Source organism: Danio rerio, chromosome 1 (genome assembly GCF_052040795.2).
Source record: "Danio rerio strain M-AB ecotype USA chromosome 1, GRCz13ab, whole genome shotgun sequence".
NCBI lineage: Eukaryota > Metazoa > Chordata > Actinopteri > Cypriniformes > Danionidae > Danio > Danio rerio.
The window spans coordinates 16,071,398-16,097,371 of NC_141021.1; the positions used below are offsets into that span (position 1 = coordinate 16,071,398).

Here is a 25,974-nt window from a genome sequence, read left to right on the forward strand (position 1 = left end):
TTTAATATTTTCATGACTTGGAATTGATGAGAAACTGAAGATGCAAAAGTCTGATTTATTAAAACACGTGCCATGAATCAGAGACAGTGTAAACAGCACACAACTGAGGTTTGATTTATTTAAAGAAGAGCAGAGCAATGCAACATATACGAGTGCAACATTCAACATTTAAACCAAATTGTAATAATCATTCAACAAAATTTCCTTTCATAAAGCAAATCCATCTGTTTGTATTTCCTATTATCTTTTAATTTCTACATTAGACCTTCTTTAGTTGTTGAGAAATGACAGTATCCTGTTCACTGATCAGACACTTATAATGAATTTAATGTGAGAAGAGAGTTTAGTGTGGAGTAAATTCAGCACAATGGACAGCTCCCTGCAGTGCTGAACTGACTGAACCACATCTGCAGGAGGAAATGCTACAGAGATGTTTAATTACTGCTGAATAATTACTGAACAATATTGAATATTGAAAATCTAACCCATCAGTAGTGATTACTAATTAAACATTTATTTTATATATAAATTAAGGTAAAAGGCGATTATATAAAAATCCTGTTGGGCTTATTCGCTCTAAGACATGCTTTGATAATCATATTTCTTTTAAAGTAATACGGTTTTGTCAATGTTAATAAAAGGAAACACTGAGTTTGTATAATCATTTCTTTTTGTAATTGAACACTCACTTTACAGCTCTTCATCTCTCAGAAAACTCCCTCATTAAACCAATAGTTGCCCTCGCGCACATTAATCAATACACAAGACTAAAGAAAGCCTAATGGAAAATCTGTGCTTTGTGACAATGATCTAAGAGATCTTATCAGATCAGTGAAGTTTATTTTTCAGTTTGGCTGAAGTGAAAACAGTTTTTGATAAAAACAAACAAAAAATTAAGCACATTATTATTAGCCCTGTAAGATTTTTTTTTTTTTTTTTTTTTGGCTACAGAACCAAACACTGTTGTCCTATGATTTGCCTAAATTAAACTAACTTTAGTTAACCTAATTAACCCAGTGAGCCTTTAAACTGCACTTTAAGCTGAATACTAGTGTCTTGTAAAATAACTATTAAAATATTGTGTCATGAGTTATTAGAGATTATTTATTTAACATATTATGTTTAAAAATGTGTTGCAAAAGATATTTTCTCAATTAAACCGTGCTGGGGAATTATTTAATCATTCATTACACTCAGAATAATTCATTTCAAGTGTTTATTTCAGTTCATTTTGATGATTATGGTTTACAGCGAATATTAGTGTCAATTATAGTTTATCTCTTCATAATATAGCTGTGCTTTAATGATAAGTTTACATGTTTACCTAAAGTTTTATTATTTTAATATTATTTGAATGAATTTTATCGATAATTAATGCAAAGTCCTGCAAATAATTAAGCAACACAATCCTGCAGCCATAGTCCGACTTCAAATACCGAAATAATGTATATTTAATAAAGTATATTAGTAAAATAAGTGTTTATAATTAGTTTTTAAAGTGTATCTTAGTTTCTAATAATACTTTAAATTAAATTAACAGCAAATTCATTATATTTTGTAAAACGATGATTTATAGTGTATTTAATATTAGAATCTTTAACTTCTGATTTTCCAACCACTTTTAGCAAATTCATCCGTGTTAAACTCATATTTTTCATTATTGTGTGTAATCAGTTAAGATAAAATAAAATGAATATAATAACTAAATATATATTCACTTTAATAATGGCCTGTTGTTCATTTTAGAGCAAGAGTCTCCTTGTGCTGAACGGTTTAACAGCACCTCCACATCACCTGCATCAGAGTGTGTTTTCTGCTGGAATCTGCTGTTCAGTGTGTGTTCGGTGTGTGTTCTCCTCTTCTCCATCTGCGTCTACTGCCTCTGTCAGAAGAAAACTACAGGTCATCAGCTATTCGTAAAAAATGTATATCTCAAATTATAAAATGTAAATTATTCTTATCTTTTGTTAAGTTTCTGTAGGTTATGGGGCTGAGAACAGACATGTTGAGGTATGAGCACATTTTGAGAATAATTTTAATATATATTATTCGCAATAGTTTAGCAGCAACATAAATTACATCAATATAATGTAATATATTTATTTGTTTATTTATTTGTTTATTATTTTGATTAAATATATCCTGTTTCAGGCTGGTGAAGAAGTGTGTTATGCTTCATTAGACATGCCTTCCACACAGCAAAAAAGGCAGAGGAATGAAAAAGGCTCAGAGTTCAGACTTCAGTATTTATTCTGATGTCAGAACCAGCAGAATGTAAAGTAGAGTAAACTAAAGTCATTGTTCTTTAGTAGAAATATGATTCAAAAGAGTGTTAATGACAATGTTCTGGCATCTGCATCCTATTTTCATTGATTCTAATATTGTAAGTTTTTAATGATTAAAAATGTAAATACATTTAAGAAAGGTTAAATGTTTTTTCAGAATATTTGACTTGCAGTCTCAGAAAGGACTCAGTGTTGTTTCTGGGTCTCTCAGTTTAATATAATTTAAGCCAATCACATGAGTGCATATGCAGTAGTACTCCCAGCTAAAACTGAAGTTCTTAAACTCTTTTCATGCCACAAAACAAACATCTCCCTGCTACAACAACAGAAATGTAGAATGCAAATGTACATCTAACAGAGCTCTGAACATTCCTAATACTAAAAAAACAAAAAACTAGGTCTTAGATCATCAGATGTGTACACCATTTCAGAGGTTTTACTGCTACTGTGGGCAAATTACCACAACAACTCCACCAAAACTTATATATCATAGATCTATAAGATCATTTAATGGAATAACAACCAAAACAATATTTCATCACACCTTTAGCCTCAGTCAGTAGAGCTGCAATCTTCATTTTAAAACCATTATGAAAACCTCCATTAAGAGGACTTAAATGGATAGTTCACCCCAAAATAACAATTCTGTATCATTAACTCCCTTTCACTTGCTCCAAACCTGTTTGAGTTTCTTTATTCTGTTCAATACAAAAGAAGATATTTTGAAGAAAGCTGAAAAGCTGTACCCATTGACTTGTTTGTTTTTGCTACTATGAAAGTCAACGGTTACAGGTTTTCAGCTTCTTCAAAACATTTTATTTTGTGCAAAACAGAAAACAAGAAACTCTTAAAGATTTGAAACCGCTTGAGTTTGAGTAAACAGTGAGTAAATCTGGATTTCTGTGTGAACTCTCCCTTTATTTGAGCTCTCTCCAGTCACTCTAGGAAGACACTACACCTGGATTATTTGTCTAAATAATACGTTTATTATTAAAATCCCTATTAACATTAAATTCATCTGAAGCGGTGGCTTAGTGCAGGTAAAGGGGCCCCGGCCCTGGGTGAGTCGGCCATTAGTTAATGCCCACTCCTCATTCTGCAGGTGATCAGGAAGCAGTTCTCTGCACTTCCTGTGTGACTCCTGCTCACCCTACACAAATCATTAAGATCATTAATCCAGACTGACCCTAACAACACAATCAAAGCCATGAGTGCGTCACTCAGATAAGTGTCAAGTCACTGGCCACCTGTTCACTGTAACCAGGGATGGCGCTCAATATCGTCCAAACTGGGCCGATCAGCCGCCGCTGGACTGAGACACCAGCCAATCAGCTGACGGCACTCTGATACACACAACACCGTGTTCAGAAACACAGAGCAACACACTTCTGCTGATCTCTCAGTGAGTCTCTTACCTGTTGACAGAGTTATGGGGAAGGTCAGTTTGCTCCTGGACGTGACCCTCAGTGAGCCTCCGAAGGGGAAACGGTTGCACAGGATGTTGAAGAGGGTCACTCCTACTGACCACACCGTAGCTGGACCCGCATGGTAGCGCTGTCTGCAGAACCACTCAGGTGGAGCGTATTGAATAGTTCCTGAGAGACACAAGGAGACACAAACACCCGTTCAAAACACTCCAGCACACACAAATTCCCTTTGGTGGATCATCAAAAGCTCACAAACATCCACAGAGTGTTTCCTTCTGCAACACAAACCCACCTGCGAAGTATTTGTAGGCCGAGCGCTTGAGCAGATCTCCACAGCCGAAGTCCAGCAGCTTGATGTCCTGGGACTCTGTGGAGATCAGCAGGTTCTCTGGCTTGACGTCCCGGTGCAGGACTCCGCGGCTCTCGCAGTGTTTCAGAGCCGCGATCAGCTGCACCAGCACTTTCTTGGCCAGACCCTCATCCAGACAGTCGTTCTCCTCACAGTAGCTCTGGAGGTCTTGGCAGGGATCCGGACGCTCCAGGATCAGGATGTAGCGTCTGGGACGGTCAAACCAGTCTAGCAGCTGCAGGACGTTGGGGCAGGCAGGAGCTGAATTGACGCGGGTCATCAGTGCCACCTCCAGCGGCAGCCGACCCTGACCTTCCTGCAGGACAAACGATTGGATTCAGAACCCAATGAAACATCAAACACAACAACAGGTTCACACTGAACTCACAACTCTCAGTCTCCTCTGTGTCCGCTCTTTAGACACATACTTGATGGCGACCTGTAGACAGATAAAGCATAATAAATCACACCTGCCTGATCCTCACACATCACATTTACTGAGATCAGGATTTCTAAAGGCTGATTGAATGAAGAGCGGAGAAAACGACTTACTGGCAGTCCATCAGACCTGCGCATCCCAGCAAACACAGAGCCAAATCCACCGTCTCCCAGCAGTGGGCCCTTTGCATACGCGTCTGCAACACAGAGGAGCAGTAGAAATGTGTGTTCAAAGAAAACATGCAGCAGTAGAGAAAACTGTAAAAGAGCATTACTGAAACATCATCATCACTTCTTCAATAAGCCATTCTGACCTCTGCGAGAGCGTTTGAGAGCACTTCTAGATGAGGTGGACGGACGTTCATCTTCTGGTGTTTGCTGGCTGCCGCTCTGCCGCTTCCTCTTCCTGTTACCCTGATCTGTGGACACAGATTTGGCCAACAGGGAAGGCAGAGGTGCGAGAAATCCATCAAGCTCTTGGCTCACGGTCTGGGTTTCACCATCACCATCATGTGTCCTGACGTCCTGAACAGCTGCCTGGATGAAAGCAGAACTCCTGGATCTGGAGCGGCCTGAGACAACGACAACAACAACAACAACATATCACGTTTATCATAAGATTATAAGAATTAATCAACAATTAACTTTAGTAGCTGCATCTACAGAGAATAAAAGACATCTGATCACTTATATCGGGGAACAGTTGTGTTGAAATGGGTTCATTTGTACCAGTTTATTTACATCACATTTCCCCAAACATTACACAACATCATATCATGATTGATCATAAACGAATAAAAACTAAAACACTCACTGCGGTTTTCACCCATCTGACAAACTCCTCCAAACTCCAGCAAACCTGAAAACAAGAACAAAGATCAAATATCAATAAAAATGTCAATAAAAACAAGATCAAAATCAAAATAAACACAACAAAAGAGCAACAAAACGTGTCAAAAGGAATAATTTCAGCTCTGAGCGTCGATCTCCTTGTAAAATAAAAGTCTTCTGCCAGAAATTCTCTGGTCTCCTTGAAGAATCGCAGTATCAGCACAGTAATCCTCAGCAAATGTCTCAGAAATTCGCCTCTCCTCAATCAACAGATAGCGGCGAGTCTCGGTGTTTATATATGGAGTCAAATCATAACACGCGTTGCTATAGCAACCACAATTTGAATCGCCAATCTGAATCACGTGAGTAAACGATTCATCTCATCTCAACATATAAATAATAAATAATTAATAATAATAATAAACATAGTTAAAATAATAATAATTATAATAATAATAATAATGAAGTTTAAATCAATTAATTTATAATTCACGAAACTGTAATAATAATGCTAAATGAGCAAGATTGGTTTGACAAGGTTTGACTTTGTAAAATGTACAGCTATTTAGGAATTAATTAAATTAAAATAATAAAATTAACTCATATATTTTCTATTAGTGGCCCAAGCAATGTAAGTGCATGCTGTTTAATTACACGTACAGTGCTAACTGCTCACGTAGATATTAGGAATATAAGTTAAAAAAAAGTTTATTATTGTAAATAATAGAAAGTAAATTAAATCGTTCACAATTTCTATGTCTATGCCTATATTTTACAGTCTATGGTCTACGCACGATTTCAGATCACATGGCCGTTTGTATCATCATCTGGTAGGCTACATGGTTCAGTCATATTTATGTACTTTTCATTGGCTCTTGTTTTCAGATTTAATATTATTAAGTTTTATTAATGTTTTCGTTATTTTTGGATGTATGTGAAGGCTTTTTAAGGGACTTTGTGTTCACTCAACGGCTAGAAAGCACAAAAGTTCACCTGCCGAATGAGTTCCCGCGTCTGACCACAAGATGGCGTCCACAGCAGAAAGGTGCAAGTTTATAAATACATTATTTCTGTTTGTATGAATCTAAATAGCTGTTTTCATCACTAATATACAGCTTTCAATAAGCTAAATTACTATCACAAGGTCTGTAATGACAATTAGCTTATACGTTTGCTAGAATTTTCCTAACCTATCTAGCCTTGTTCATTTATATTAAAACAAAAAAAGATTGTATTTTATTCAGAAAAACATCTCTCGTTTGTCATTACGTTTGATGATTTGATGTGATTTGAGCTTCTGAACTTCTGTTAAGGGTGCAAAGTCTGCATTGAAGCGGCCTGATTTTATACACCAGTTTACAGTAGTAAAAATATATCAAAGTTAATTAAAGTAAACATATTAAAGGTAAACAGGTTTCTATTTTTTGAATGTAGTTAAAAATTATTTATAAAATGAATAATATGATTAATAATATGATTCATTTATTATATTGATATACATTTTTCATATTAAATTATCTCTGGGTCATAAAGGATTCTGCTTGCAGCCTACAGTACATCAGCTTTCAGGCTCAGTGCTGTGTTTCTTCTTCTTCTTCTTGGTCTTTACTGACGCTCCTGGTGCAGTGATGTTGCAGTTGCTGTGAAAAGCTAGGCGAGAACACAAACCACAAGTGTTTTTATTCAGGCATGCAACAGACTGAATGTCCTAAAACTGTTTGTGGTCAAGCTGGTGATCTTGCATGCTCAATACACACATCAATGCATGAGATAAACTGTGGTTAGACAAAAACAGAAATAAGAAAAGTAAGAAAATATTTAGTGCACGCTGCAGCTGTAAATGTTGCTTTTATTATTTTCATGACTTGGAATTGATGAGAAACTGAAGATGCAAAAGTCTGATTTATTAAAACACGTGCCATGAATCAGAGACAGTGTAAACAGCACACAACTGAGGTTTGATTTATTTAAAGAAGAGCAGAGCAATGCAACATATACGAGTGCAACATTCAACATTTAAACCAAATTGTAATAATCATTCAACAAAATTTCCTTTCATAAAGCAAATCCATCTGTTTGTATTTCCTATTATCTTTTAATTTCTACATTAGACCTTCTTTAGTTGTTGAGAAATGACAGTATCCTGTTCACTGATCAGACACTTATAATGAATTTAATGTGAGAAGAGAGTTTAGTGTGGAGTAAATTCAGCACAATGGACAGCTCCCTGCAGTGCTACAGAGATGTTTAATTACTGCTGAATAATTACTGAACAATATTGAATATTGAAAATCTAACCCATCAGTAGTGATTACTAATTAAACATTTATTTTATATATAAATTAAGATAAAAGGCGATTGCATAAAAATCCTGTTGGGCTTATTCGCTCTAAGACATGCTTTGATAATCATATTTATTTTAAAGTAATACGGTTTTGTCAATGTTAATAAAAGGAAACACTGAGTTTGTATAATCATTTCTTTTTGTAATTGAACACTCACTTTACAGCTCTTCATCTCTCAGAAAACTCCCTCATTAAACCAATAGTTGCCCTCGCGCACATTAATCAATACACAAGACTAAAGAAAGCCTAATGGAAAATCTGTGCTTTGTGACAATGATCTAAGAGATCTTATCCTTCATGCTAAATCTGATAGGAAACCCATATAACTTCAGCACATTGGACAGCTCCAGCTGAGCTACAGACATGTTATTTGGGCAGGATAAAGTATGTGTGGTTGTGTTTGTTTGTTGGTTAAGGGTTTGGAGAATCTACATGTGCTTTAGAACCTTATGTAGATGTTAATTAATTTACACCTTTTTTAAGCCATGACACAAAGTTTTTAATCTTCTGTTTGCATGTTTTAGTCAGTAGTTTTGTTTGAAAATGTCTTTATAGTGTTTTGTGTAATTTATTTTCATTTGAGTTATTTTAGTGTACGAAGAGAGAGAGAGAGAGAGAGAGAGAGAGAGAGAGTGGATAGATGATACTCAATCAGTTATGATCGATCTGGCATGCGTTAACCAAACAACGACTCACGGCTGAACTATTATTGTACGATGCATCGTTTGGGAAAAGAACAATGTAGTGACGAGTGTTTCCCAAAACGCATAGTTTCTCTGCCGCAGATCCATCGCTTGAACCATGTTAGTTATAACGTAAAAAGCACATAATGACGCTCTAAAAGAGGCAGAGGAACTACTTTAGAGAAGAACCCATCATTTCTTTGTGCAAATTATATTGTTTTACACGCACATATTTAAAAAAAAAATACATTAAAAAAATACAATATTAGGTTTGGTAAAAACATGCACTTGCTTTCCACATTAACTGAAATATATGCAAATGCGACATATAGAGCCTGTGTTACCTTTACAAATATTTTTGAGAACATGACATATCCTATTCTAAAATAAATCACTTACAAAAGCTAACACATATTCTAATATCAAATATAAATCATATGAATAAATAAATAATGAGACGATTTATTATAAAATGAAATTTAATATTTATTATATATTAGGAAATAAAAAAATGCTAATTTAATAATAATATTAATAATACTAATGATTATTATTATTGTTATTATTATTATTAAGTAGGGTATTGTTTATTTATTTTTTATAAAAGTCTACTTTTACAATTTGACACATGTAAATCACTGCAGAAAGTTCTAACCAGCAGGTCCATGACTTTAATGTATTTTTATTTTTAATAATTCCAACTTTGAATGTTAGAATGTTCTAAATGAATAGGGCATAGGGCGGATAAGTGGGAATAGAACACAGCCAGGAACTATGTTTCTAACCACAGCTCCAGAGGTGTAGTTTCAAGTGCTTAAGTTTGTGACGCAGTTTGCGAATGTTCGCTGGAGCGATGGATTTGGGAAACGGCAAATCAACCAACTATGCTTGTAACGACGGAACTTGCGACCTTAGTTGGCTAACGATGGTTTTTGGAAATGCAACCCTGAGCGATTTTTAATTCCAGTTCCAAATGTTGATGGAAATGTGACTGGGTCAAAGTATCTGTGAAGCAGCAAAGCTTGAGGGTTGAAATTTTACCAGTTGTCTGACGACGGTCAAACCACAAACCAGCAACAGGGTTTTGCATTCACCCAAAGCTTGTTGATGCACAGGGTTTAGTCGTTTTTGTGGGCGTTCTCGGCTATGCCAACCAAGTCAATACTTTTCTGTACAATTTAGAAAGATTAGAAAACATTTAAATATTACAAGCAAATGAATAATAATATTGAACTCTTTCCACTCAGTTCATTTACTACATAAAGTAAACATGCACATACAGTTTTACTAAGGAAATCCTTGATCTAATCCTTGAATACATTTATTAAATTTTACCACACCAAAAGTTTTCCTTTTTTTTGTGTAGGACACACTCTCTACTCTCTTTTATCACTTGTTTTTTTATTATCAACATTCAGTGTTTCTGGCAAACATCCTGCAATTCTGAGTCTGCTTCATGTAGGCGAGTGGGCTTGACAAACCACCTGTAGATGACACACTCTTTTTCTCTCCATATGCACCAGACACTTTTTTAAAAGCACTCAATACTTCTTTTCTCCATATGCACAAAAAAAAAAAATTAATAAAATTCTAATTCTAAAGTTTCATCCCTAATCATACACACCTGAACAAGAAAGTCAATATCTGAAACTTCCACACAGGTGTGTTGAGACAATTTGGAGCTGAACTCTGCAGGACACCGGCCCTCCAGGACCATGTTTGGGGACCCCTTCTATGGAGCATTATCAACAGTTATTTAGGCAAGTTTTCTTTATGGAAATATGTGCACTTTAACCAACAAATAAAACCCTTCAAATGCTAATGGAAACATTTGGGCTTTTTTATTTTAGCAGTGATTGATAGCAGTGTTCTCTTTGAGTTGTAATTTCCTGTCACCGAATTAAGTCTTTATTACACAAAAAAACCATAGCGATAACTGTATTGATGAGATAACTAGCTATATTAGCATTCATACTAGCTAACAATGTTCTTTCACTATACACATTTAAACATTTGAAAGCTTTAAAGTATCATTCGATTTATGTTGAGTGTGTTGAGTTAAATTTCTCTAGCTACACCAAGGCCCGATTACTGCCACACTGGTTCACAATCGAGAAATCACTTTAATAGGAGCTGCCTGACAAAGAGAGGTAGACCAAAAGATACTCAAAAGCTGGACATCATGCCAAGATCCAAGATTCAAAAACGAATGTGAAAGACATGAACTGAGATCTACCCATCTGGAAAAGGTTATATATTTCTAAAGCTTTGTGACTGAAGAAAACCACAGTGAGAGTCAATTTCTACAAATGGGACAGTCGAGAACCTGAGTGGCCTTCTAGGAGTGGCAGACCAGAAATTACCCCAGTCTATGGGTGTTTCCCAGTACAGTCCTGGGCAGCGGCTGAAAGGTCTAATCTAATTTTAGATTAAACCTGAAATGTCTAAGCTGAATGAGAGATGTAAGCTCTCTGGGCCTGATATATGGGCTAGTGGGTTTTTATCATGTGAAATTGAAATAAAATCTAATTTTAATCAAATATATCCAAAGCAGAATTTTACTCATTATAAAAGTTTCACTCAAGTGTCTCGTCTCCTTTTTTCTCAAGGTAGGGTCTTGTTCTCAGTTAAAAGATTACATCTAAACCACAAATGTTTCCACTCAGTCTTGCTTGTGTGCAGACATTATGATGCACAAACAGGACAGTGGTTAGTTTGTCTGCTAATGCTTATGTTGTGGTGAACTTGCTTTTCATGCATGCAGTGTCTGTGAAACTTGTTGCAAAAAAAAAAAGGAAATAGAAAAAAGAGCACTTGTTGTCTAGTGGTTCATTTTCTAAAATAAACTTAACATGTCCCCCTACCAAGAGGTGATAAAATATTCACACTTCTACTTTTACTCAAGCTACACGTCAGAGAACTGTTTGACTCGGGTACAGGTGATAGATGATAGTCTAGAGGCTGCATGGTGGCTCATTTGTTTTCACTGTCACCTCACAGCATTATGGTTATTAAGTTATTAAGTATGGGTATTAAGTTTGAGTACCGGCTGGATCAGGAGGCCTTTGTGTGTAGAGTTTGCATCTTCCCCTGTGTCGGTGTGGGTTTCCAGCAGGTGCTTCAGTTTCCCCCACTATTGCCTCATATTTATATGCACAGAGAGGTCACGTTTGACCTTTGTCTCACTCAATCACATGAGACGATCTCGCTGTCAGAGTTCCCCAAGCTTGAACTTTGAAAGTACAGTATCTGCTTATCTGTTAAATCAGATGGACACCAGTTTTTAAGGAAAATTTATATAAAATGATCTACTCATCATAATTGAACTATATGGCCTCATTATGGTTTAGTCTAATGGTGCGTTCACACCAGACACAGATGAAGTGCAACCGCAAGTGATTTACATGTTAAGTCAATGCAAAGATGTTAATAGACATCCTGCAGCGTGATTCGTCCAAATTAAGCAGCACGAGTTGACGGTTTTATTCACGCGTGCCACGTCTGGGTTTAACACAGCATAAGCTGTCACCGGTTTGGTCCTGGACAATCCTTTTACTGTCCAGCAGAGGTCAACCTCACCAGAATACTAACCATTCATGAACTGCATAACTCCACCTTATTCTCAGCTGACGAGTGGGCGCTGCCATTAGAATCTTTTTGTCTCGCGACTTCCGGTCACATTCACTTCCATTCATTTTTTGACGTTAACCACTGCTCGTTACGCTGCATGAAGTTGCAATTTAATATTTTCTTATTATATTATGCTACTTGGTCTGTGTAGTCATGCAAACATTTGTTTGTTGAGCAAGTAGTTTGGCCATTTTCTGCCGTTTATTATTCCTAGTCATTTCTCCCATAGGCGACTGAATCGGAAGTTCTAAGACAATCGCGAAAACAGGCGCACTTTCGCATTTTAGAATAAGGTCATATACTATGCATTGTGCTGATTAAGTCACAGCTGAACTCAATCTCATTCACCCCATATATACTGCTCTCTCCTGTTCACTTACTTTGAAGTCTTGTTTTGACTGTAAACACTACTGAGCGGTTTCTCCTGGTATCTGCACTAGTTTCTCTGTAACTGACCTTGATTGTTTCCTTGTGGTGACTGTTTGGTGTCTGCCCTCGACCCTAGGCTGTTCACTCACTTTGAAGTCTTGTTTTGACTCGCAAACACTAAGTGGTTTCTCCTGTAATCTGTCCTAGTTTCTCTGTTGCTGACCTTGATTGTTTCCTCATTATGAGTGTTTGTTTCCTCGACCCTAGCCTGTTTACTGACCTTTGCGTGTTTGCTGTCTGCCCTTGACTGTAGCCTGTACCATAGTTAACGATTATCTGCTCTCTGCTCAGATCCTCACCCATTGTCTTGCTGGTAACATTTGTGTTTACTCCTCTTAACTATTGAAGTGTGTTCACCCTTCATCCGCAGCCATTCTGTGCTCCACTGTTTACTTTATTACACTGTTTTTTAATAAAAGCTGCAAAATGGTTCTCTGACCAACAATTACATAAATACTGCCTATGAATCCAGCCCATCATCTGAAACATACATAGAGTTTCAAATAATATGTTTAAAATACTTTTATCAGTTGATATTATATTTTTATGCCTTTACTGCTATTCTTTAATGTAATAAATATTAAGCCAATAAATCCCACATTGATTTAGGATTCAAAAATCTGCCCCGGGTTATGAATATGCATGTCTGCTCAGACAAAACAACAACAAATTAAGAAAAAGATTCAGTAAACTTAATTGTTATGCTTAAAGTTATAAAAATTACATCTTAACTCATCATTTATGTAGTTCAATATGAATGTAAATATGTAAATACTTTAACATAATGAGCATTTTAAAGAAAGATTGGATTTGTTAGATGACAGGTTGGCTAATAATTTCAGTGCAATTATTTTAAATATTAAATTTTTGTGAAGCAGACCCCCAATTGAAATGTAAATTACACAATGTTGTGAGTGAAGTGAGCTTATTTGATACAACAAAGATCTGTCAAAGATAATGTTTTACTTCCTGTTTGATGATGATGATTTGATGATGTTCTTTTCTGTGAACCAATCACATGCTGTAACTCTTTAAAAACAGAAACTAATCCGACGGTAAGCCACCCCCTCATAAGGCGTGAGCTTTTAGGTAAAACTTTCCATTGACGTGAAGCAGATAAGATGAGAAAATTAGATAAGAGATGTTTACATTAAGACCCTCACCAGTGTCAGTTACTCACAATCACTCACTGACATGGAGACGCCACGACTTACTCTCATCCTTCTTATGTGTAAGAGTAAAAATATCTATTTGCATCATTATTTAAATGTGTATCAAATAGCAATGCTAATTGTAAGTGAATGTTATATGTGTGTGTATGTATGGTAGTACAAGTATGATAAGAGTTGTTTAAAGTTACTTTGTTATTTTACAGGTGTTTTGTTGTGCAGTCTGAGAAGAATCACTGGAGAAGAAGTGGAGATGAAAGTCAGAGCAGGAGAAAACATCACTCTCTACTGTGATCTCTCTTTATCTGCTGGTTCCCTCATTGTATGGATAAGAAACTGCTCTCATGAAAATCAACCCTCTCTCATAATAGGCGCAAACATTATGGATGGAAAATGGGAGCCATTACAGCCTTTCAGCTTTATACATAATGATTACAGCAAGTCTTACGATCTACACATTACTAACATCAGTGTTTCTGATTTGGGGCTGTACTACTGTGCAAAAAGTGAGTATAAGGTAAATAAGGATGAAAGAGGCATCATCTCTGGGTCTGAGTTGTACCAATATGGAAACCGAACAACCCGTCTCTCTCTTGCAGGTGTGAAAAATGCTACTTATCATATTTATCCAATGTATTATATGTGCATATTCTGAAAAAAAAAAACACTTTATCAGTGAAAAATGTATTGAGAGATTTGTGCTTGTTTATTCTTGAGAAAGAGACGTCCTGTTCTGAGCTCTTGAACAGCACCTCCACTCCTCCTGTTGTCTCAGAGTGTGTTTTCTGCTGGAATCTGCTGTTCAGTGTGTGTTCGGTATGTGTTCTCCTCTTCTCCATCTGCGTCTACTGCCTCTGTCAGAAGAAAACAACAAGTAATTTACACTCTTCTTTTTGCTTTTACACAGTTTACAGTACTGTGATTCATTTATGTGTAAGTGATGTTTGAATTTAACACATTTTTAGATGCTGCAACAGATCAAAAAGTCCAACTGCAAAGAAGAAATACAGTTGAGGTATGAACAATACAAACACTCACGTTCATTATGGACACTCACTCTGTTTTTTTCTACTTTTGAAGAATACTTGTCAGATACATGCTATAGAATGTTCAACACGTTATATATAAATAATAATTAGAGAGTTAATAAAACAGCTTAGAGAGAGTTTAGACCTGAATATTATGTCATGTACTTTTTATTCCAGGGTGAAGATGAAGAGGTGTGCTATGCGTCTTTAAATGTGAAGACCAGAGGACAAAAACAACGCAAGACAAAGCGAGTGCCATGTTCAGACATATGCAGACACAGTACATATGCTCAGGTCAGAACAGAAACTGAATACAGATAAAAAAGGAACTGAAGTGCATTCAGGGATGTAAAATGTACTCAAATCTATTCTCAAGTAAAAGTACAAAGATTTACTTAGTTAAAAGTAGAAGAATGCGGCAGAAAAAAAGACTAAACATTATAGCTTCAATATTATAATTTTTGTGTCACTGTTAAAAAACTTAAATTGTACTTACAGTAGTATAAAATTTGTAAAAGTACATCAACAAAATAAAAACATGAGAGGAAAATGTTGAATAAATCTCTAATCAAAATGTTTCATTTGCATTTAGTCTTGTTCTTTTTCTAAGCTAATTCAGCTAATAAATAAACTGCTATGGGAAAAGTTAAGAGAACACTTGAATGTTTTTTGTTTGTTTCATATATTATAAGATCTGATAACTTTTCTTATTAAATTTCAGAGCAAAAATATTTTTACTTTAGACAACAAGAAAATGTTGATTGGTCGAAATAACACGTTAGCATTTGTTGTGTGTCCAACAAATGCTGATTTCTCAACTCTTCTGAAGTTCTTAACTCTTCTAAAATTAATATAAACACATCTGATAGCATATGGTGCCTTTTTATTATTTTAAACAAAACATATTTTTTAAGAAGAAATGTCTTTAGCAGGTTTTCTCAAACACATAACTATAAATCTTATAGAAAAACTGTGATTTTTAAAATTAAATTTTCTCTTTATTATTAATTGTGCCTTTTCCATTTTATAGGTGGAAGAAAAATAAAATGTTACCCATTTTTTCTTTTAAGTACAGTTTTTTTCTGTAATGTGGTCAAATAAAAGTACTAATAGTCACAAAAAATAATAATACTTCAGTATAACAACAATCAAGTACAATTACTAGTTGAGTATTTTTTACACCCCTGACTGCATTCTTACACTTTCCAAAAAAAGAAAATATATAAATAAATGAAGCAAAATGTCTGATCATTTAACCATGTAACATGCAATAATAAAAGGCTGTTAATAGACAATAATAAAATGATACAAGATGACATTATTATTATTATTATTATTATTATTATTATTATTATTATTATTATTATTATTATTATTACTATTATTATTATTATTATTATTATTATTATTATTTAATTAGCTGACAAACTCTAACCTGTAAAGTTAAGACGCTGTTTCCTATTAAATTACATTATAATATTTTTCTCCTGTATTAAACGTGGTTTAGTGTGAAGTCTTTGCACACACACTGTAAGGTTCTGAATAACAGGATGTTGAAGTGGGTTTCCTGTCTGAAATGATGTTTGTTTTAAAGTGTGTGCAGTTATCTTAAACTGGACAACTATATCATTTAACTGACTCAGTTTCACCATTAGCCAACAGTTGAAAAAATCTAATTTTATTTGCTCCTCAGTATAAGACAAATTAATTTAAATTGTATTATTCTTCAAAAGCCTGAATCAAATCTGATCAAATGTTTAAATGATCAAATTTCTCTTAAAACTTGTTTTGGTCAAGAGTCCTGTCTGTATTTTGTAAAATTTGTATTATTTATTATTGTTAAGGAAGGCTGTTATCAAAAACCACAAATGTTTCCATTCAGCCTAGTGCGTGTGTGCATGAGACATGAACAGGACAGGACAGAGGCTAGTTAGTGTGTGTATGCATGCTTATGTGGTGAGTTTGTGGTCAGATTGGTTTGTATGCATGCAGTGTCTGCAAAAGCTTGATGTGCAGCGAAAATTCTCCTCTAGACTCTGATAGATGAGAAATTTACTGCACACATTTACTGCATCTGAAACACAAAGAGCATGGACTTTGTAATGGTGTTCAAATGATGCTGTAAATATTAATCTCAAAGCAATATCTAAAACATGTTTATTTTAACTGCTCATTGTTCATATACTTGTCTCATTTTGGTGGTCAGTACCATCAGTTTGTTTAGTTTTACTAGTGGCCTAAAGGGGGCGATAAGGGCTTGCCAATGTGAAAAATCTGCGAATATTCTCAAAAATTATAAACACTCCACATTTGTATATTTCATTTATATTTACTGCTGTAAAACAAGTGAATGTGTTTTATCAATTCATGTTGTGAACTGATTGAGTGACTTGTTTGTTGGCAAATTATAAATGTTGTATTAAAGATCAAGGAACATTTATGTGAGGAACACATTCACTATTGTTGTTATTTTGAAATGATTAAGTAGATAATGTTTAAGTATGTATGTACGCATGTATGTGTTTGTGTGTTTGTTTGGGTCTAATAAAATAAATAGGCGGCACTGATGGAGTTTCTAAAATATTGTCTTAACCCCAAAATCCACAACAAAAACCATTCCCCATATTGCAGAAACACTAGTCTGACATAGCAAAGTGGATTATAGACTTAATAGAATGTTATTGCAGTTTTATTTGTGGGTAAATAGGGTGAAGCAGGCAAAGATTGACAGCGATAGCGCACTTCACCTGGGGTGATCGCTTCGTACCCCCTGTCGGCTTCATCATCAAGGGTGGTGAGGGTGGGAGTGCATGAGGACCGGGCAGAACAAGATTCCCTTCAAACCTCTTTGAGCTCACTGTGCACTGCTGGAAGGAAGGGGACAGGGTGCTTGTAAAGTTTGAACTTCTTTTTGGTCCCCATGTTACACCTATCTAATTGGTCTGGAGGTTGGGCTAGGGGACAAGCCATCTAGAGCCCACCGAAGCAGCCTGGGTTATCACAGCTAACATGTCCGACTCCAAATCCAAGACCTCACTGACAACCTTAAATAGTAGCAGCTGGTCCGAATTGTCATTTGAACATGTTAGTCCACCCTCAGATGCAGTGAAGGACATCTGGTCTCAGGTGTCATCCAATGAGAGCGCTGCCATCCAAAGACATACACTGTCACACTAACTGGAAGCTTGGATTGAGCTCACTGTGGAGGAGTGATGGGTCTGTGGGCCTGAAGGTTGTGGAACAGTCATGCCCTCGCAGTGTCATCCGGGGGAGGGGGAGGTGGGGGTGGCGGTTAACCACCACATCCAGAAGTGCATTGTTGGAACAACATCTTTAAAAAGACATGATGCTCGACCGTGTTGCTCTCTTAGTGCATCTGCTCCTTTAGTATGAAATGCTCTTTTAGCTGCCAGTGAAATGCCCAGGGATAGGAAAGGAACCCAGTTTAATACTTCCGCACTGGTGGAGTCACTGCTCTGGAACAGCTCAGCAGATTATCTGTTCAGTCTCATGAGAGGCTCTGAAGTGAAAAAGTGTAAGTGCTTGCTCTGCCTGTGCTGGTTATATACTCTACTAATGATTAATCACCGGCACCTGTGGAGCTGAGCTCTACCAACTTATTGCCATTCGTTGGCCTATTTTCTTACTCTTATTCCGGTTTCAAGAGATGAATCAATGTACAGGTAAATAAACATATAAATAAATACAAATTAAAAGTACAAAGTAGGTTTAAACAAGAGACTTTGGTTGTATAACTATAGCATTATAACTGCAGTTTAATTTTAAACTTAAAGGTTCACCACATGGGGGACAGAAATTCAGTTCTCAGGCCTTTGTGACCCAAGAGTTCAAGTAAGCATGAAGATGGAAGTGTTTAGAATCTAAAATACCGAGTGTCTTTTGTCCATTGGGTAGTCACATATATATATATATTGTGCGGGTATAAATTGTTTCCCGCGACCGTCACAACCACCGCCCTGCACTTATTGTACTTTTCACGACCATCACAAACCCGCTCCCACCTTTTGTGTTTTCCTTTTTTTTGCATTTCGACGGGTTTTGGATAGTTTTTGGGCTGGAATCAGTCAGCTAGATCTGGCAACACTGGTTTCCAGTTAAGTGATAAAAGCAGATTCAATAATTTAACAAAAAGTGTTCATTTCTAACAGGCCCTAGAAGAGTTTTAGAGATTTTGTTTTCGGTAGTTTCACAGGGTCCCACAACAATCATTCTGAGTGTTTTAAACACCAAGTTAGTTGTAGAGGTCTGTGATTTAATTTATCAAATAATTATTAATGCACAGCAAAAATCTTTCAAATTCGCCTTCGTTGATCTTTAAACTTGTCGTTCTGTTTGCAAAATGCTTTTGTTTGATATTTGCAATGCATCAGGCCAATTTCATTTATTGTGCAACAGATTAAAGTAAACTCAGTGATAAAGTGGACCTCAGCTGCCACAGGATGTAAGAGGATGCTTGTTGTGTACGTGTGAAAGCAGCGTTGTTTTTAAGAAGCGTTTCTAGTGAAGACACTCAGACCTGCTCTTTAGTTTTTTTTTTTTTTAGAAAAGTGAGGTCAAACCACAAATGTATCCGGCAACTTTGCGACAATCAGTGTGTGCATGTCTGCATCTATCCGTCCGTCCGTCTGTCCATCTGTTTGTCCATCCATCCATCCATCCATCCATCCATCCATCCATCCATCCATCCATCCATCCATCCATCCATCTATCCATCCATCCATCCATCCATCCATCCAAATAATAATAATCATCCTCATCATTATTGTCAATTGTATTGTTAAATTGTATAATACTATATTATAATAAGAATGACAATATTAGTAGTGGTGGTAATAATAAAAAATAATAACACTACACAAGTTTGAAATCTTTAGCATTTTCCAATGAGACCCCATTATTATCACACAGGACGACCATATTTGTAATCTTCTTATCTTTAAGGTAAGTTCTTTGCTTGTAGGAAACACAGGAAACCACCGCCATGTGATTATATATGTGCATTGTGTGCAGTTTTTGCAGTGAGCACACAAATGTATTAGAATGATTTGCGGTTTTGACACCTAGACATGCCTTAAGTGTGTACATTCTTATGCATATGCATGTACTGTATATCGGTCAGTCAATCAGTTTTCAACAATTTTGGAAAAAAATATATAAAACTTTTTTTTTAAACCTGGTTGTGGGTAACTAGACTAGATCATTTCCAGTCCTTATCAAAACCCTTTAGAATAGGAAACCCATCCCACCACCAGAGAGAGTCATCCAATCAGATAAGAGCAACTGAAGACCCTCACATTCAGCAGTCACTGAGATGGAGAGACCAACATTCGTCATTCTTCTGTGTAAGTCCACTCATTAGTGTTGTAAATGTTGTGCTGTTTTCTTTATGACGTTAATTCTTTCACCTTTGTTCTGCAGGTGTTTTGCTGTGTGAAGAGCAGAAAGTGTTCGGGACAGAAGTGAACATGAGAGTTAAACCAGGAGAAAGCGTCACTCTCTACTGTGACTGTGCTCTACCGTTTGGATCTCACATTGTCTGGATGAGAAACTGCTCGCATGAGAATCAGCCATCTCTGTTCATTGATCCTCCAAAGCTCTTCCTGGAGACGTTTCCACGGTTCATTTTCCTGCTCAACAGCTCCAGTAACTCCTATGATCTGCATATAGAGAATGTCAGTGTCTCTGATGAGGGACTTTACTACTGTGCGGAAAGGAAAAAGACATTTATAGATGAAGACGGCGTCAATTCAAAATATGTGTATGAATATGGGAACAAAACAACTCGACTAGCTGTCCTGGGTGAGGAGAAATTCCTGCTGTGGCTCATCTAAAGCTTTTATGCATGTTGGTAAATTCAGTGTGATTGAGAATTTCTCAGTGAGTCTGAAAAGTAAATCTAATATAAATAATCCTAATGTAAGGAGAATTCACCATAATAAATCTGATCTATTATTACTCACTCACTCTAAAATTCTCCAATCCTGTTTTGTCTTTTAGTTCAAGATAGAAATGCATAACAGAATCAGATAGTTTGATAAATGATGGTAACCTGAGTGGTTTCTGGTTTCCACTGACTGACTATGGAAATTAATGGGAGTCCTGAAATGTTTGTTTTAAATATTATTTTGTGTTCAACTCATGGTTTAAGCAAATGGAAAGTGAAAAATTAAAGAAAAATTTTGATTAATTATTTCAACAACTGATTAATGCCATTAAATGATCTAAACATTATAATTTAAATAGAAAAGTTGTTCTTATATAATTTCTGTAAATAATATATAAGACGATGTCCTCTAAAGTTAAATGTTATGGACGCTTCAGAAACTCTTCATTTGTTTGTTCAGTCTTGTGTTTTTATTTATCAGCAGTTTCTGCACATGAGTCCACCATCGCCTCCACTTCTCCTCCAGTGTCAGAGTGTGTGTTCTGCTGGACGCTGCTGTTGAGTGTGTGTCCGGTGTGTGTTCTCCTCTCCTCACTCCTGTCCTCCATCTGTGTTTACTGCTTCTGTCGTCCTCAAACTACAGGTAGCGCTCATCGACACATTTACATTCATTTTGAACAAATCTGTGAATCTGTAGAGCTTTTTTAAAGATTTGTTCTTTTAGATTTTAACATTTTGACTCCAATCGTAATTATTAGACTTTTCCGCATGAGAAAATACAGTAATTTATAGTAAATACTGGAGTGTTTCTGACCCATTCTACAGTAAATTGTATTATACTGTACTGTATATTATAGTATTCACTAAACTGTTAATGAATGCTGCAGCAGAAAATAGTATTAACTACTGAACTGATGAACTGAAACAAATACTGTAGCATACTTTGGTTTTTACTATAGTAAACTGTGATGTAAAGTGGTGTTAAGTACAGTGTTGGTTTGTTACATTACTATAGTTGCTGCATTACCACAGAAACTATAGAATTACCACAACAGATTAATTCAAGTCCTTTACCATAGTATAGTTCAAAAACACTACAGTATTTACTATAAATTACTACAGTATATTAATCGGGTTCATTTTGTGTGTGTTTTAGGTTCTGACATGAGTGCTGAGATGCTTAAAGCAAATGTTTTGATGGTACTATTTTATACTCTTTTATTGACCATATCAAAGATGAATTGTGGACTGATGTGGTTTTTCACTAGTTTATTTGATCCATTCTCTCCTTGTCAATCATTTCAGGCAGATTGTGTGGAGAAACATCAGTGTGAGGCGAGTAAGACTGGAAAGATCTGCGTCCACACTGAAGTCTCTTATAGACGACTGACATCTAAACATCCCTACACCAACATCTGACACATGAACTGCTCTTAGTCTACTTTCTGTCTTATTTCTGATAGTGTTTGAGTGGACATGCTTTTATTTACAGCACATTATCTATTACAATCAACTGTCTTTAAATGAACATTATGATCCACTGACTCTTTAGGGTTATACATTTTATTTTTGGACAGTATTAATGTTTTTAAGACTGTGTTCATTAAGAAAACAAACAAACAAAAAAACACTTTATTAATAACAGCTCAAGGCTGCATATGTTTGTATCTGTAGATCCTCTGCATATCTCAAAATAAATTAGTAAGTAAATGTTCACTCATGAATGATCACTTTTTTTCAAATATTAAACAAATATTTAATATTTAGTAGCGTTTATGAACATGAATAAAAATTGAAGAGGGAGTCATGAACAAACAATGGCGCCATCTAGTGGCTAATAGCTGAAGGGACGTCAAAACCACTTATTCACAAATGAATTTATCAGGACCAGTTCATTGTAACATGGCATGAGATGAAACAATGGTCAGTTTTCAGAAATAAGCAATTTAATGAAAACTTCAGTAGAGTTATATTATTTTTTCAGTGAAACTTTAATTATTCTTCTTAATATTTAACCCGTGTGCATTACCTCCATTACTAGATTGTGTTCAGGGATGTATCAGCATTATTACACTTAATAAAATCAGTCCAGTTTATATGACGATGATAGTTTTTATGATTCTGTGCTCTGTGTTAGAAATAAAAAGTCTTACCGGTTCTTCACATATTTATTCTTATTTAATTCAACATAAACAATACAAACAATAACAATAAACTACACAAATGATGTGTTCATGTTTAAGTAAGATTGAAGTAAGACCTTATTCATAAACTGACGGGATTGTGCTCATAATAACACATAATAAAAGTTACTGTAAACACACACATGTTCAAGCTCAAACTGGAAGACAAAGTTCAGCTGTTGTTGATGTAAACGGCATGAAACTGTGACAAATCAAATGTATAGTGTGTAAACTATACAGATGAGCAGTAATAAATCCAATTTTAGCCTAATAATTCACTCAGGCTACTTGATCATTAGTGTTGACGAGAAAAAGCAAGCATTAATGTTGTCAAGATTCGTGCCATAGAAATCCTGTTTCCATCTGTCCTATACAGTAGGAAAGTACAGTATGTGATTCTGAACTCAGCCATCATTACAGTAGACTGATGTAGAAATGTACTGTAGTCATTTAGTGCTGGAGTTATTCTGTTAAATGCCACAGGATGTGAGAAGCGCTTTTCATGTGTGACTGAAGTGCTGGTTATGGTGATGGAGAGAGTCCAGCCTGCTCTTTGCTTTTCTAGGGTACGACCCAAACCACAAATGTTTCCAGTGGCCTTTGTCACTGTCCTCTTGTGAATGCTTACGTCTCTGTATTTATGAGTTCTGATCAAGTTAAAAAAATATATTTTATATTTTCACTTTCAGATTATGAGTTTACAATTTAGTAAATTTCACATTTCATGTCAAATCCACACTGATCAAATACACACTGTAACTCTGATACACATTATTCATTTAACAGAAAAAAGTGTCTGTAGATTATCACCAGGCCCACCATAAAGCACAAACACTTCATCAATCAATAAATCAATCAATCAAATTAAACTGATATAATAAAACTAACCATGATTGCTCTTGTTTCACCATGGGATTTTTAGACAAGCTAAAACAGGAAACCACAGCCTCGTGATTGTGTCAGTGCACTAGTTGTGACTTGAGCTTGTATAGAGTGCACAAATGGAATGGAAAGCTTTGCGGTCACAGACAAAAGCAAAAATAAGTTTCTAGCAACTCTAAAGACCAAGAGCAAAAGAAACCTTGAGTAAAGACATTCATTCTGGAGGTTTAGAAGCCAAAGAAAACAATCAGCATGTAGATGAACGATGCCAAACAAGAAACTCATGAAGACGCTCAACACTTCAGGTCATCTCCATCACAACATTAAACATCACATCGTCCAAAACAAAAGTCCCAACAATTTATGAAACTGAATTCACTCTTGCATTTTATTATTAAACTTAAACATCTAAAAGAGCTTTTAAAGTGTTTTTAAAAGGAACAGATGAGAGGAAACAGACCAGATTATATCCCTAAAAACAAAACAACAGCATAAAGATTCAGAGCTCTTCCACAGAGATCCCTCCCACCACAATGAAGCGGACCCTTCACACCGCAGCTGAAGACTCTCACATTCACAGTCTCTGAGATGGAGCGAGCGAGACTTACAGTCCTCATACTTCTGTGTGAGTCAATATTTCTGTGTTTGAATGTCATGATGTATTCTTGATGATGTGCTAGAGATTTAATACACACTCTTGCGTTTGTTCTGCAGGTGTTTGGTTGTGTGAAGAGCAGAAAGTGTTTGGGACAGAAGTGGACATGAGAGTTAAACCAGGAGAAAGCGTCACTCTCTACTGCGCTTTACCTTTTGGATCAGACATTATTTGGATGAGAAACTGCTCACATGAGAATCAGCCATCTCTGTCAATAGATCGCTCAACACTCTTCAAGGAGACGTTTCCACGCTTCAGTTTTCTGCCCAACAGCTCCAGTAACTCCTATGATCTGCATATAGAGAATGTCAGTGTCTCTGATGAGGGACTTTACTACTGTGGGAAAAGAGAAACAAAAATATATAAAGATGAACGAGGAATCAAACCAAACATTGAGTATGAATATGGAAACAAGACGAGCAGACTGTCTGTCTTGGGTGAGAAACAACTGCTGTTTTCATTGCTTTGTTTTGTGTAGTCAGATCCTTTAAATGTGTTTCTAATACAGCTGATGAAGAGACATGCAAACATCTACAGTGTAAATTATAGTGTCATTTATTATAATAATAGTGTCAATTATAGTTTATCTCTTCATAATATAGCTGTGCTTTAATGATAAGTCTACATGTTCACCTAAAGCTTTATTATTTTAATATTATTTTAATGAATCTTAACGATAATTAATGCAAAGTTCTGCAAATAAATCCTGCAGCCATAGTCCAAGTATAAATACAGAAATAATGTAAATTTATAAAATAAATTAGTAAAATAAGTCTGTTTAAAATTAATTTAAGTGTATCTTAGTTTCTAATAATATTTTGAAATAAATTAACAGAAAATTAATTATATAGTGTAAAACGATAATTTATAGTGTATTTTTATATTAGAATCTTTAACTTCTGATTTTCTAACCACTTTTAGCAAATTCATCCGTGTTAAACTCATATTTTTCATTATTGTGTGTAATCAGTAAAGATAAAATAAAATGAATATAATAACTAAATATATATTCACTTTAATAATGGTCTGTTGTTCATTTTAGAGCAAGAGTCTCCTTGTGCTGAACGGTTTAACAGCACCTCCACATCACCTGCATCAGAGTGTGTTTTCTGCTGGAATCTGCTGTTCAGTGTGTGTTCGGTGTGTGTTCTCCTCTTCTCCATCTGCGTCTACTGCCTCTGTCAGAAGAAAACTACAGGTAAACATGTTTTGTCCTGAACACTTTTCATGTGGCTAAATTTTATTATTGCTTTAGACTGCCTGCCTTAGATTTCATAATGAACCAAATGTAAATTATTCTTATCTTTTGTTAATTTTCTGTAGGTTATGGGGCTGAGAACAGACATGTTGAGGTATGAGCACATTTTGAGAATAATTTTAAATATATTTTATTTGCAATAGTTTAGCAGCAACATAAATTACATCAATATAATGTAATATATTTATTTGTTTATTTATTTGTTTATTATTTTAATTAAATATATTCTGTTTCAGGCTGGTGATGAAGTGTGTTATGGTTCATTAGACATGCCGTCCACACAGCAACAAAGGCAGAGGAATGAAAGAGCTCAGAGTTCAGACTTCAGTATTTATTCTAATGTCAGAACCAGCAGAATGTAAAGTAGAGTAAACTAAAGTCATTGTTCTTTAGTAGAAATATGATTCAAAAGAGTGTTAATGACAATGTTCTGGCATCTGCGTCTGATTTAAACAGCAGTGTTGATTGTTAAGAATA

At 35.5% G+C, this 25,974-nt stretch overlaps 4 protein-coding genes across 11 annotated transcripts; 3 read left to right on the forward strand and 1 right to left on the reverse strand.

The window, feature by feature from the left end:
* Positions 1–41: 41 nt before the first annotated feature.
* On the reverse strand, positions 42–25,417 carry LOC141375006 (serine/threonine-protein kinase pim-3-like). 5 transcript variants are annotated; one of them, XM_087236951.1, is made up of 10 exons: positions 25,330–25,417; positions 6,888–6,980; positions 5,314–5,358; positions 4,814–5,071; positions 4,614–4,696; positions 4,450–4,500; positions 4,005–4,377; positions 3,701–3,880; positions 3,533–3,628; positions 3,249–3,435 (listed from the first exon to the last, which is right to left on the reverse strand). In XM_087236951.1, exons 3-9 carry the CDS (start codon positions 5,327–5,329, stop codon positions 3,537–3,539), a joined length of 1,053 nt encoding a protein of 350 aa, XP_087093077.1. In that variant the 5' UTR covers positions 5,330–5,358; positions 6,888–6,980; positions 25,330–25,417; the 3' UTR covers positions 3,249–3,435; positions 3,533–3,536. The 5 variants fall into 5 exon arrangements, with proteins under 5 accessions (XP_087093080.1, XP_087093079.1, XP_087093078.1 ...); XM_087236954.1 differs by lacking the exons at positions 3,249–3,435; positions 3,533–3,628 and adding an exon at positions 42–1,882; XM_087236953.1 differs by lacking the exons at positions 3,249–3,435; positions 3,533–3,628; positions 25,330–25,417 and adding an exon at positions 42–1,882 and having other exon boundaries at positions 6,888–7,022.
* LOC137487303 (uncharacterized) lies at positions 5,654–17,177 on the forward strand. 3 transcript variants are annotated; one of them, XM_087236965.1, is made up of 8 exons: positions 5,654–5,692; positions 6,109–6,160; positions 6,271–6,375; positions 10,020–10,118; positions 13,793–14,185; positions 14,308–14,460; positions 14,552–14,601; positions 14,792–17,177. In XM_087236965.1, exons 2-8 carry the CDS (start codon positions 6,112–6,114, stop codon positions 14,933–14,935), a joined length of 993 nt encoding a protein of 330 aa, XP_087093091.1. In that variant the 5' UTR covers positions 5,654–5,692; positions 6,109–6,111; the 3' UTR covers positions 14,936–17,177. The 3 variants fall into 3 exon arrangements, with proteins under 3 accessions (XP_087093091.1, XP_087093092.1, XP_087093093.1); XM_087236966.1 differs by lacking the exons at positions 5,654–5,692; positions 6,109–6,160; positions 6,271–6,375; positions 10,020–10,118 and adding an exon at positions 12,131–13,648; XM_087236967.1 differs by lacking the exons at positions 5,654–5,692; positions 6,109–6,160; positions 6,271–6,375; positions 10,020–10,118 and adding an exon at positions 12,313–12,730.
* On the forward strand, positions 18,260–22,233 carry LOC100330441 (uncharacterized). 2 transcript variants are annotated; one of them, XM_087236969.1, is made up of 7 exons: positions 18,260–18,297; positions 18,409–18,466; positions 19,863–19,977; positions 20,054–20,434; positions 21,001–21,162; positions 21,676–21,719; positions 21,825–22,233. In XM_087236969.1, the coding sequence occupies exons 3-7, from the start codon at positions 19,947–19,949 to the stop codon at positions 21,936–21,938; spliced, it is 732 nt and encodes a 243-aa protein (XP_087093095.1). In that variant the 5' UTR covers positions 18,260–18,297; positions 18,409–18,466; positions 19,863–19,946; the 3' UTR covers positions 21,939–22,233. The 2 variants fall into 2 exon arrangements, with proteins under 2 accessions (XP_087093095.1, XP_087093096.1); XM_087236970.1 differs by having other exon boundaries at positions 21,004–21,162.
* LOC141385530 (uncharacterized) lies at positions 22,710–25,541 on the forward strand. The gene is made up of 3 exons (XM_087236988.1): positions 22,710–24,209; positions 24,299–24,676; positions 25,282–25,541. The coding sequence occupies exons 1-3, from the start codon at positions 24,173–24,175 to the stop codon at positions 25,455–25,457; spliced, it is 591 nt and encodes a 196-aa protein (XP_087093114.1). The 5' UTR covers positions 22,710–24,172; the 3' UTR covers positions 25,458–25,541.
* Positions 25,542–25,974: the final 433 nt, after the last annotated feature.

Excerpts from the sequence above, each read along its gene's own strand:
- LOC141375006 (XM_087236951.1), bottom strand. Across the intron at positions 4,697-4,813 it reads TCTCAAACGCTCTCGCAGAG|ACGCGTATGCAAAGGGCCCA; the intron begins GTCAGAATGGCT and ends TCTGTGTTGCAG. Across the intron at positions 3,629-3,700 it reads CCCCATAACTCTGTCAACAG|AGTGCCGTCAGCTGATTGGC; the intron begins GTAAGAGACTCA and ends TGTGTGTATCAG.
- LOC137487303 (XM_087236965.1), top strand. The coding sequence starts at position 6,112 with ATGGTCTACGCACGATTTCAGATCACATGGCCGTTTGTATCATCATCT. Across the intron at positions 10,119-13,792 it reads CATTATCAACAGTTATTTAG|GTGTTTTGTTGTGCAGTCTG; the intron begins GCAAGTTTTCTT and ends GTTATTTTACAG. Across the intron at positions 14,602-14,791 it reads AAAGAAGAAATACAGTTGAG|GGTGAAGATGAAGAGGTGTG; the intron begins GTATGAACAATA and ends TTTTTATTCCAG.
- LOC100330441 (XM_087236969.1), top strand. The coding sequence starts at position 19,947 with ATGGAGAGACCAACATTCGTCATTCTTCTGT. Across the intron at positions 19,978-20,053 it reads AACATTCGTCATTCTTCTGT|GTGTTTTGCTGTGTGAAGAG; the intron begins GTAAGTCCACTC and ends TTTGTTCTGCAG. Across the intron at positions 21,163-21,675 it reads CTGTCGTCCTCAAACTACAG|GTTCTGACATGAGTGCTGAG; the intron begins GTAGCGCTCATC and ends TGTGTGTTTTAG.
- LOC141385530 (XM_087236988.1), top strand. The coding sequence starts at position 24,173 with ATGGAGCGAGCGAGACTTACAGTCCTCATACTTCTGT. Across the intron at positions 24,210-24,298 it reads TACAGTCCTCATACTTCTGT|GTGTTTGGTTGTGTGAAGAG; the intron begins GTGAGTCAATAT and ends TTTGTTCTGCAG. Across the intron at positions 24,677-25,281 it reads GAGCAGACTGTCTGTCTTGG|AGCAAGAGTCTCCTTGTGCT; the intron begins GTGAGAAACAAC and ends TGTTCATTTTAG.